Source organism: Macaca thibetana, chromosome 20 (genome assembly GCF_024542745.1).
Source record: "Macaca thibetana thibetana isolate TM-01 chromosome 20, ASM2454274v1, whole genome shotgun sequence".
Taxonomy (NCBI): Eukaryota; Metazoa; Chordata; class Mammalia; order Primates; family Cercopithecidae; genus Macaca; species Macaca thibetana.
The window spans coordinates 34,069,442-34,081,523 of NC_065597.1; the positions used below are offsets into that span (position 1 = coordinate 34,069,442).

Sequence of the window (12,082 nt, forward strand, 5' to 3'; positions counted from 1 at the left end):
TGCCCTTCGTGCGCTCACTTTCTCTCTCCTGCTGCCATGGAAGACATGCCTTGTGTCTCCTTCTCCTTCTGCCAGCATTATAAGTTTCCTGAGGCCTCCCCAGCCATGTGGAACTGTGAGTCAATTAAACCTCTTTTCTTTTATTTATCTGTTTGTTTATTTATTTACTTACTTATTTTTATTTTTTGAGATGGAGTCTCTGTCATCCAGGCTGGAGTACAGTGGCACAATCTCAGCTCACTGCCACTTCCACCTCCTGGGTTCAAGTGATTCTCCTGCCTCAGGCTCCTGCGTAAACTGGGACTACAGGTGTACGCCACCATGCCCGGCTTTTGTATTTTTAGTAGAGACAGGGTTTCACCATGTTGGCCAGGCTGGTCTTAGACTCCTGACCTCAAGTGATCCACCTGCCTCGGCCTCCCGGAGTGCTGGGATTACCGGTGTGAGACACTGTGCCTGATGAAACCTCTTTTCTTTATAAATTACCCAGTCTTATGTATTTCTTTATAGCAGTGTGAAAACTCACTAATACACCATCCATCTCCGGAACTCTTTTCATCTTCCCCTACTGAAATCTGGGCCCCATTAAACAGTAACTCCTCATTCTTCATCTATCTCCGTGGGTTTGACTACTCATGTAAGTGGAATCATCCAATATTTGTCCTTCTGCGACTGGCTTATTTCACTTAGTATAATGTCCTCAAAATTCATCCATGTAGCATGCATCAGAATTTTCTTCCTTTTTAAGGCTGAATAATATTCCATTGTATGGATATACCATATTTTGTTTTGTTTTTCCATTCATCCATCCATGGCTTGCTTCTACTTTTTGGTTACTGTGAATAATGCTGCTATAAACGTGAGTGTACAAGTATCTCTTTGAGTCCCTCCTTTAAATTCTTTTGGGTATATACCCAGAAATGGAATTGCTGGATCATATGATAGTTCTATTTTTAATTTTTTGAGGAACTTATACTGTTTTCCATAGTGGCTGCACCATTTTACATTCCCACCAACAGTGCACAGAGGTTCCAGTTTCTCCATATCCTTATGAGCACTTGGTTTTTCGTTTTATTTATTTGTAGAAATGAGGTCTCGCTATGTTGCCCAGGCTAGAGTGCAGTGGCCATTCATGGTCGTAGCTCACTGCAGCCTCTGAACTCCTGGCCTCAGGCAATCTTTGTGCTTCAGCCTCCTGGAGTAGCTGGGACTTGCTCCTGCTTATTTTTATTTTTGCAATGGCCATCCTAATAGGTGTGCAGTGGTATCTCATAGTGGTTTTGAGTTGCATTTCCCTAATGCCAGTGATATTAAATATCTTTTCATGTCTGTTTTAGCTATTTGTATGTCTTCCCTGGAGAAATTTCTATTCACGTTCTTTGCTCATTCTTTAATTGGGTTTGTTGTTGTTGAGTTGTAGTTCTTTATATATCCAGAATAATAGCTCCTTATCAGATAAATGATTTGCAAGTATTTTCCACGTGTTGCCTTTTCACTCTGTTGATAGTGTCCTTTGTTATACAAAAGTGTTTAGCCGGGCGCGGTGGCTCAAGCCTGTAATCCCAGCACTTTGGGAGGCCGAGACGGGCGGATCACGAGGTCAGGAGATCGAGACCATCCTGGCTAACACCGTGAAACCCCGTCTCTACTAAAAATACAAAAAACTAGCCAGGCGAGGTGGCGGGCGCCTGTAGTCCCAGCTACTCCGGAGGCTGAGGCAGGAGAATGGCGTAAACCCGGGAGGCGGAGCTTGCAGTGAGCTGAGATCCGGCCACTGCACTCCAGCCCGGGCTACAGAGCAAGACTCCGTCTCAAAAAAAAAAAAAAAAAAAAAAAAAAAAAAAAAAAAAAAAAGTGTTTAATTTTGATGAAGTCCAACTTATCTATTTTTTCTTTTATTGCCTCTGCCTTTGGTGTATATCCAAGAAATCATTGCCAAATTTAATGTCATGACATTTTCTCCTCTATTTTCTTCTGAGAGTTTTATAGTTTTAGCTCTCACATTTAGGTCTTTGGGGCTTTTTGTTTTTTATTTTGACACAAGATCTTGCTCTGTTGCCCAGGCTGCAGTGTGGTGGTGTGATCATGGCTCACTGCGGCCTTGGCCTCCTGGGCTCAGGTGATCCTCCCGCCTCAGCCTCCCTAGTAGCTGGGACCACAGGCGTGTGCCACCATGCCCAGCTAATTTTGTTTACTTGTTGTAGAGACAGGGTCTCCCTGTGTTGCCCAGGCTGGTCTAGAACTCCTGGGCTCAAGCAGTCCTCCTACCCTGGCCTCCCAAAGTGCTGGGATTATACCATGCCTGGCCCTCTTTGATCTATTTCGAGTGAATTTTTGTATATGGTATAAGGTAAGGATCCAACTCCATTCTTTTGCCTGTGGATATCCAGTTTTCTCAGCACCATTTGTTGAAAAGATTATCCTTTCCCACATTAAATGGTCTTGGCAACCTTGTCAAAAATCATTTAACCATGTATGTCAGGGTTTATTTCTGGACTCTGTATTCCATTCCATTGGTATTTATGTTGTTTTAATGCCAGTACCACACTGCTTTGATTGCTGTAGCTTTTTTTTTCATTTGAGATGGAGTCTCGCTCTGCCGCCCAGGCTGTAGCACAGAGGTGCGATCTCAGCTCACTGCAACTTCTGTCTCTCAGGTTCAAGTGATTCTCCTGCCTCAGCCTCCTGAGTAGCTGGGACTACAGGCGCCTGCCATGAGGCCTGGCTAATTTTTGTATTTTTAGTAGAGATGGGGTTTCGCCATGTTGGCCAGGCTGGCCTCGAACTCCTGACCTCAAGTGATCCGCCTGCCTCGACCTCCCAAAGTGCTGGGATTACAGGCATGAGCCACCGCGCCTGGCCAAACTGCTGTAGCTTTTTAATGAGTTTTGGGATCAGGAAGTGTGAGACCTTCAGTCTTTCAAGACTGTTTTAGCTATATGGTGTCCCCTGATAAGGATTTTTCTATTTCTTCAGAAAATGTCATTGGGATTTTGTTAGGCATTGCATTGAATCTGTAGATCACTTTGGGTGGTATTGACACCTTAACAATATTACATCTAATCCATGAACATGGAATGTCTTTCTATTTATTGGTGTCATCTTTAATTTCTTTCACCAGTATTTTGTAGTTTTTAGCATACAATATTTAACCTTTGTTAAGTTTATTCCTCAGTACCTTATTCTTTTTGATGCTATTGTAAATGGAACTATTTTCTTAATTTCCTTTTTGGATTGTTTATTGTTAGTTGTAGAAATGTAACCGATTTTTGTGTGTTCATTTTGTGTCCTTCAACTTTGCTGAATTTATTAGTTCTAATTGTCCTGCTTTTAAAATCAAATTAATTCCAACATTTAAATCTTAATTAAATTCATATCAAACTCTAGACTTCCTTTTTGTCATGAAATATTGGAAGATGTGGCACCTCTGAGCTGACATTCCCACATGGCACCCACCGCTTGAGGTCGAGTGGCAGCTCCTGCCTTTGGTGGAGATGAGCATCCTTCAGCACACTCCAGCCCCCCCACCCTTTCTGTCTCTGCTTACCAACCTCATCCACAAGCTCTGCTCTGGCTGGCCCCTCATGCATTCAGCATTCCTCCTACATGTACTTACTGAACACCTACTGTGTACCAGACACTGTTTCAGACACTGGGAGTATAGTGCTGAACACAACAGACAAAAATCCCTGCCTTCACAGACCTTTCCTTTGCATATATCACTCATTTAATCCTCGAGACAGCCTCCAAGAGGTGGCCTCATTATGCAAATAAGGAAAATAAGAGACACAGAGAACTTAAGAGACTTGTCCAGGGTTACCCAGCGGGTAAGGGAATGTCTGGATTAGAACCTGGGCAGCCTGGCTTAAGAATTCAAATTGTCAGCTGCTATTACTTGCCCGTCAGTGGCAGAAGGACCCAGAGGTGAAGACTTGGCAACAGAGGCAGGGTGGCATGGACAGGGGACAGACCGGCCTGGCCAGTGGTCATAGAGCCAGGATCAGGCCTTCTGTGGGCTCCACAGGGTGTGCTGCCAGGGCCGCCCGGCTGGCCTCTGGGCTGAGTTTCCTTGAGGTTGTCTGGATTCCGGGCCCTCTGGCCTTCCCAGCTCAGCAGTTTTGGCCTGGGAGAGGCCACTTTTCCTTAGCAGACAGCTGATGATCATTGCTGGGCTTGGTGGGAGGTAAAGAGGTAACCAGCAGGTTTTCTCTCTGTGATAGTAAGAGGCCGCCTTGGAAGCAGACAGCTGAGAAAACACAGACCTGGGCTGGCCGGCCCCGCCCTCGGTCGAGCAGCTTCTGCCTGTGAAGTGTAAATGCAGGTGGTGTCAAGTAGGCAGACAGGCCCAGCTCCCTCTTCCCCTTGAGCAGGCAGGGCCGAGGCCCCCTGCAGCAGGCCCGTGACTTAGTTGCTCTGGCTGATGAAGAGCTTGGGCCTGGGAGGAGTGTCACACAGCCCCAGCCTGGTCCGTCCTCAGCCCTGGATTGACGTCCATGCTGTCCTGGAACCGTCTCAGCGGCCTAGTGGGGAACCTGCTTTCTCCTCCATCCTGTGTCTTGGGCTCAGGCATGTGCCCGCTGCCCCTTTGCGGCCACAAGTATGTATCGAGCCCACGGTGGCGCTCGGGACCCTCCCCTGGTGGGCTTAGAGACACGGATGGCCTTTGCTGGCTGGGAGCTGCGGTGAGTGTGTGAAGGGCCCTCGGTCCCCCCTGAGGAAGGCCCTGCCTTCTGGCTCTGCCTGCTCTTGGCTTTCACTGCTCCCAGGCCGTCTCCCATCGGCCTTCCCCAGGTGCCTCCACTTCTCTCTGACTTCTTGCCTGTTTTCCCTAATTCTGAGAGATTGCCTGCCTTCAAGTGCAGGAGAAAGCGGACATCTTCCCCACAAGCCCGAGACCTACACCCAGTAGAGCTGGCCAACCACCTGCCACGGAGCAGGTCACTGGTGCCTGGGCCAGAGTGCTCGTGGTGCCAGTCTGCTGCGTCTCAGCCACAGTCCCCCTGCTCTGCTGCCCGCAACAAGCCAGAGATGACCTAGTGTCTGACATCTCTGAGTAAAGGGGCCTTTTACAGCCCCTTCCTCAACTCCCTCACCATCCCCCATGCTCCCCGAGCCTGATCCCCCCACATTGCAGCCACCTCCTTCTGGGCACCCCTCTGAGATTCCAGACAGAACCCAGGAGCCCCCAGGTTCCCATTGTGATGCAAGGACAGAACAGAACCCCGGGCCGCAGGCAGGTGGCCAGTGGCTATCCCGCCTCCCACCCCCAGCAAACACTGGCAAACCCCGCTCTCCTTGCATCGGGGTCGGAGTGCCTGGCAGTGACGACAGTGGAGACGATCAAGGTCAGCACGCCCAGCCCCATGCTGAGGCGGCAACCTGTCTGGGGGAGGGAGGTGGGGTGGAAGGAGACTCCAGCCTTTTGAAAAGGAAGTCGATTCACTTATGTCAGGGTAGGAAGAGTAGGAATACATATTCTTTGAGACTGAAAAATTACTGGCTGGGCACAGTGGCTCACAACAGTAATCCCAGCACTTTGGGAGGCTGAGGCGGGAAGATTGTTTGAGGCCAGGAATTCAAGGCCAGCTTGGGCAAAATGGCAAGGCCCTGTCTATATATTAAAAAAAAAAAAAAAAAAAAAAAAAAAAAAAATTAGCTGGGCGTGGTGGTATGTGCCTGTAGTCCCAGCTATTCGGGAGGTTGAGGTGGGAGGATGGCTTGAGTCCAGGAGGTCTAGGCTGCAGGGAGCCTAGATCGCGGCACTGCACTCCAGCCTGGGTGACAGAGTGAGACCCTGTCTCAAAAAGAAAAAAAAAATTACTGAAAAGCATAAAGATTTTGTCAACTATAATTCCACAACCCAGAGATCCCCACTTTTTAGTACTGTATATTCAATGGTTTTTCAGATGTTCCTTGGACTTAATATGTTGAGCCTTTCCCCATGATATTTAAAACTCTTGATAAACATGGATGTAATGACTGAATGTCCATGTAATGTGTATACACGTTGTAATTCAGCTGCCCACTCCTCTAAGCGTGGGTATTTAGGGTATTCTCAATTTTAGGACTAAATTAGCAGAAAGGCTGCCTCATGCAAACTGTCCCTACTCCCACCTGGGGCCAAAGGACTTGAGCCGTCCTCTCGTCGGGCACTGAGTGGGCAGAGAAGTGGTGCAAGCTCTGCCTGCTTGCCTGGCCTGTGGCCCAGCGTGTTGCTAGGAAGGAATGTGCTTGTCCAGGTGGCAGCAGAGCTGACCTCCTGGGGCCTGGCCTTTGGGTCACCTGCTTGTCCCCCAGGAGGCCTGGCTGGGTCCCCAGCCTTTCACCTGGGTCTTGCATTTTGGAATCCCCCTGCCCCACTGTGAGTAGGCAAAGCCAGCTCCCTGGCCTTTTTCTCAGAGGTGGGGGTGGATCCCTTGGTCCACCCCTGACCACTCAGAGCAGGCCTAACTGCTGTGAGTCAGCGCTCTCTCCAGCCCTGGGAGACAGGGACCTCCGAGGCCGAACACTACATTGTTTGATGACAGGGACTAGCTTGATGACATCTCAACCATGTAAAGTAGGGAGATTTTACACACACCCCGCAAAATCCAGATGTCTGGCCTGTCTTAACTATGGCTGATGCATGCTGCTGGCTGTGCTAAGGGGGCAGACTCTAAACCTCTTTTTTTTTTTTTTTGAGACAGCCTCGCTCTGTCACCCTGGGGTGCAGTGGTGCTATCATAGCTTACTGCAGCTTCAGACTCCTGGGCTCAGGTGATCCTAACCCTCCGGATTACAGCTGGGATTATAAGCGTGCACTGGCACACTCGGCTGAGTTTTGAAATTTTTGTAGAGATGGGGTCTTGCTATGTTGCTCAGGCTGGCCTAGGCCTTTCTTGAAAGATGAGAATTTTCGCGATGCCGGTGTACGTTTTCACCTCCCGTGGTCTGAGGGGAAAAAATGGTGGCCGCCTTCTTAGGGGGTTCTTGGGAGTCCAGCCCTGCACAGCCCCTCACCCGCCTTACCTGGCTTTCCCCTGTAGTCAGTGGACGTTGTTGCCTGTCATTTAGTAATGAGAACCCAGCTGTGTAAACCTCCTAAACTACCACATAGGAATCTGGCTCTTAACATACCTTTCCTGAGGTGAGGGGTGCTCACTACAGGACGTTCTGCAAGAAAAGTCCTAAACATGCCCTGACGGAAGCTGGAGCCAAAGTCTGTGTCTGCGGATTGTTTCCTGAGGAGAGGTTTCTGGGGGTGGGCTGATGTGAGACCAGGGTCTGGGCCTTGGGAGGGGATGGCTGGCTGGAGGACAGCTCCGGGGAAGGGTTGCTTCCCTGGGATCTGCCCTCATGGGACTGGCACCATGATGGTGTCCCCTCTTCTGGGGTCGGGATAAGCCAGGTAACCATGGCTTCCTCATGGGGTGCACACCCTCTTCCCCCTCTAATAGTCTTGGCCGCCACAGCTCTCCTGCAAGGCAGATTGGGAGCAGGGGTGGACACAGGTTCTAAGTGTGCTCTGGCTACTGGAAGACCCATCTCCACAGGTCGACTTGCCAGAGACCACCCCAAGTGGAAAATTCTGGGGGCTGGGCCAGGGTGAATCCAGGGCTCGGAGGACCTGGAGTATGTATAATCTGGGGGCCCCTTTAAAGAGAGAGAAAATGACATTACATAGACACAGGCAGGTAGAGAGAGAGAGAGAACATGACATTACATAGACACAGGCAGGTAGAGAGAGAGAGAACATGACATTACATAGACACAGGCAGGTAGAGGAGAGAGAGAGAACATGACATTACATAGACACAGGCAGGTAGAGGAGAGAGAGAGAACATGACATTACATAGACACAGGCAGGGACAGGGCTTCAGAAGGGGCTCGTGGAGTGAGGGGTCCCGAGGGTGGGCTGCCGTTGGGTGGTCCCAGGTGGCGTTGGGGTGGCTTTGGTTGCACTTGCTCTCTGGGCTTTCCTGAAGAGCTGGGGCTGGCTCTGTCCTGTGGAGGGAGAGGGCGCGGGAGGCTGTCAGTACCAGCCCAGGTTTCGCTCACCTGAAGTCCCAGGTGTGACGGGATGCTTGAACATAGGGGAACCTAAGGCCACAGCCTTAGAAGAAGCCACGGCCACATCAGTCATCCCTGGTGCTGGGCAGGAGGCCTGGGTGTGGGCTGGAGCTGAGAACTGAGTCTCACCTTGCTCCTGACTCTGTGCCCATAGGTGGAACACCTGAAGGAGAAGCTCATTAGCCAGGCCCAGGAAGTGAGCCGACTGCGATCTGAGCTGGTGAGGCCACAAGGCTGTCCTGGGGCAGCACAGGGGGCTGGCCTGGCCCTGTGTAGATGGGCCCTGCCAGGGGCAGGGGTGCAACCCTCTCTCTGCTGAGCCCACACATCCATCCCACCCTGTCTCAGAAACACACCGAGAGCCTTATCCCTATGTCCTGGTACCCTCAGAGGCCTTGTGGCTCCAAGGGGTGGGAGATTCCTTCCCGGTTGCTGACATTAAACAGGAGTGTGAACCCTGGTAGAAATATGTCTCTCCTTGTGACTTTCACACTCAGAATAGGGGCAGCAGGGCGAGCAGGCCCTGGGTTGCCACCCCTCTCGACTCTGCCTTCCACTATCTTTCTCTTGGTTTCTCTCTTGAGCTTGTTCCCTCCTCTCTTGCGCTTGCCTTTTCTTTTTCTCCTTCCGTCTGCCTTTCTCCTCACCTCCCCTCTCTCCCCTGCCCTTGTGCCATCTCCGCTGGCCCCTCTTCCTTCCCCTGCCATCTGCCCTCACCACATGCGCCCCCTCGGCCCTGGCTCTCTGCAGGGGGGCACCGACTTGGAGAAGCACCGGGACCTGCTGATGGTGGAGAATGAGCGACTGAGACAGGAGATGCGGCGCTGCGAGGCCGAGCTGCAAGAGCTACGTGCAAAGCCAGCAGGTCCCTGCCTGGGTTGTGAGCACAGCCAGGTGAGCAGAATGGCCGCAGCCCCCATGCTGGTCCTGGAGGGCCACCCTGGGTCCTCAGAGTGAGCCTGTCCCTTGCACTCATCTAGTGCCTCCCACTGGCTGCAGGAGAGTGCCCAGCTCCGTGACAAGCTGTCCCAGCTGCAGCTGGAGATGGCGGAGAGCAAAGGCATGCTGTCAGAGCTGAACCTGGAGGTGCAGCAGAAGACTGACCGGCTGGCTGAGGTGGAGCTGCGGCTCAAGGACTGCCTGGCTGAGAAGGCACAGGAGGAGGAGCGACTCAGCCGGCGCCTGCGTGACAGCCACGAGACCATTGCCAGCCTGCGGGCCCAGTCCCCACCTGTCAAGGTGAGCCCTGGCCCACCTGATCTGTGCCTCAGCCCAATGCCCCTGGTGCCTGGGGCAGGGCCAGCCCATAAGAGGAGCTTGACCTGGTCAATAGGTAGGTGCATGTGGGTGGAGGAATCATTCCAATTCTGTGCTTGATCCTGCCCCTTTCCCTTCCTGTATCCAGAGCCAGGCACCGAGTAGGTATCCAACAACTGAGGTGCCAGGCACAGATGCAGCGCAGCCTCTGGATTCTGCCCCCATCTTTGCCTTTCTTGTTTGTACCCAGGATGGGGCCCCAGGCAGGCTCATAGTAGCCTCTTGTTAAGAAGAGAAGGTTCCAGGCCAGGCGCGGTGGCTCAAGCCTGTAATCCCAGCACTTTGGGAGGCCAAGATGGGCGGATCACTAGGTCAGGAGATCGAGACCATCCTGGCCAACACGGTGAAACCCCGTCTCTACTAAAAAATACAAAAAACTAGCCGGGCGAGGTGGCGGGCGCCTGTAGTCCGAGCCACTCAGGAGGCTGAGGCAGGAGAATGGCATAAACCTGGGAGGTGGAGCTTGCAGTGAGCTGAGATCCAGCCACTGCACTCCAGCCTGGGCAACAGAGTGAGACTCCGTCTCAAAAAAAAAAAAAAAAGAGAAGGTTCCAGGAGACCCCCCAGCTTTCTGGAAAGCCAGGCCCTCAAGGCTCTTCTAGTTTTTTCCAGGTTTCTGAGTGGGATGTTCCTGAGAGTTCCTTCCCCTGGCCGGCTGCGTCTCAGGGTCTGGGGTGAGGTCTGGTGCCTGCTGGCTCCACGCGCCATTCTTCCCTCGCCCTGCAGTATGTCATCAAGACAGTGGAGGTGGAGTCGTCTAAGACCAAGCAGGCCCTCAGCGAGTCCCAGGCCCGCAACCAGCACCTGCAGGAGCAGGTGGCTATGCAGAGGCAGGTGCTGAAGGAGATGGAACAGCAGCTGCAGAGCTCACACCAGCTGACCGCGCGGCTCCGGGCGCAGGTACACAGGCTGTGTGGGGGCACACACCCAGCCCGGAAGCCAGAGGCAAGCCCTTGGGCCAAGGCACTGGTTAAGCATTCGGACACCCCACAGACATGGGGTCCAGTCCCTCCTCTCCCCGATGGCCATGGGACCCAGGGCAAGTTTTGTCCGGTGTCCATTTCCTCATCTATTATAACACGATCTGGCCCCAGAACCCACCTCACAGTGGGGACTCAGGAACGTGATCCCAGGAAGCTTTTTGCCCAGGGCCCAGCACACAGGCTTGCTCAGTAAGTTCTACAGTGGTACTCATCACTGTCATCACAGAGGCCCTCTCCTACCTTCCTGAGGGCACGCGACTTGGGCACCTGATGTGTGCTTAGTACTGGGTTGGTGTTGGGGGCCAATGTACAGAGCTCACAGCCCTTTACGGGGAGAGAGACAAGGCCATTCTACCCCTCCGTGTGTGCACACGTGTGTGTGCATGTGTGTTCATGGGCATGGGAGGTGACCAGTGGGGCTTCTTTCTCGGTATGGCACCTGCCCCTCTCCCTCCCACACCTCGAGGTACTGAGCCTTTTCCTGGTCTGGCTGCCAGATTGCCATGTACGAGTCAGAGCTGGAGCGGGCCCATGGGCAGATGCTGGAGGAGATGCAGTCCCTGGAAGAGGACAAGAACCGGGCCATTGAGGAGGCCTTTGCCAGAGCCCAGGTGGAGATGAAGGCTGTGCACGAGAATCTAGCAGGTGAGCTGACTGGGGCCCTGTCTACCCCACACCGCGGCCTCTCATCCCCTCCCGCCTCACAGCCCAAGTGTCCCCATAGGCGTCCGGACCAACCTGCTGACCCTGCAGCCAGCACTGCGGACCCTCACCAACGACTACAACGGGCTCAAGCGGCAGGTGCGCGGCTTCCCGCTGCTGCTGCAGGAGGCCCTCAGGAGTGTCAAGGCCGAGGTGAGCGAGGGCAGTGGGTGGGAGGGTCCAGGGTGAGGGAGCGCACTGGGAGAGGCACAACATCCACCCAGGGCTCCCCTCCAAAGCTCAGACAAAGCCCCTCAGACAGCAGCCCCTGCCCCACCCACCATGACTTACTGCTGCCCTTATAGGCCCTGTTTGAAACTAGACTGCTTAGGGCAGGCATTCGGCTATTTGTCTTACTATGATTCTTTAAACCAAACATGTTACAGATAACTTCATATTTCAAACATGCAGGCCAGGCGCGTTGGCTCACACCTGTAATTCCAACACTTTGGGAGGACAAGGCGGGCGGATCACAAGGTCAGGAGTTTGAGACCAGTCTGGCCAACATGGCGAAACTCCGTCTCTACTAAAATCACAAAAATTAGCTGGGCATGGTGGCAGGTGCCTGTTAATTCCAGTTACTGAGGAGGCTGAGGCAGGAGAATCACTTGAACCCGGGAGGTGGAGGTTGCAGTGAACCAAGATCGTGCCACTGCACTCTAGCCTGGGTGACAGCGAGACTCTATCTCAAAAACAAAAAACATGCTACATACATATTTTTTAAAAAATTATTTATTAGAGACAGGGTTCATTATGTTGCCCAGGCTGGTCTTGAACTCCTGGCTTCAAGCAGTCCTCCTGCCTTGGCCTCCCACAGTGCTGAGATTATTGGTGTGAGCCACCATGACTGGCCGATACAGTCTTATCTCTGTTAGGTTTAACTTAATTCTTTCAAGCTGTACTTGTATATATGAGAATAGCCAGTGCCTCTTAAGTGCCTCCTACATGTCGAGCCGTTTATAGCCGTTAGCTCCTTGAATTTGTATGATAGCTTTGCAAAGACTAATATATTTTGGGAACAGAATATAGTT

The 12,082-nt window shown here is 52.2% G+C and overlaps 1 protein-coding gene across 6 annotated transcripts in view; it reads left to right on the plus strand.

Annotated features, from left to right (window-relative positions):
- The window catches only part of KIFC3 (kinesin family member C3), a 45,311-nt gene that overhangs the window by 22,444 nt on the left and 10,785 nt on the right, over positions 1-12,082 (plus strand). For 5 of the 6 annotated variants that reach the window (XM_050772885.1, XM_050772886.1, XM_050772889.1 and 2 more), the window contains 6 exons: positions 8,204-8,269; positions 8,800-8,943; positions 9,049-9,288; positions 10,093-10,266; positions 10,847-10,994; positions 11,074-11,204. In XM_050772885.1, the coding sequence (XP_050628842.1) occupies positions 8,204-8,269; positions 8,800-8,943; positions 9,049-9,288; positions 10,093-10,266; positions 10,847-10,994; positions 11,074-11,204 (903 nt within the window). Of the gene's footprint in view, positions 1-4,659; positions 5,346-8,203; positions 8,270-8,799; positions 8,944-9,048; positions 9,289-10,092; positions 10,267-10,846; positions 10,995-11,073; positions 11,205-12,082 lie in introns of those variants that run through there. The other variant, XM_050772887.1, reaches the window with a different exon arrangement.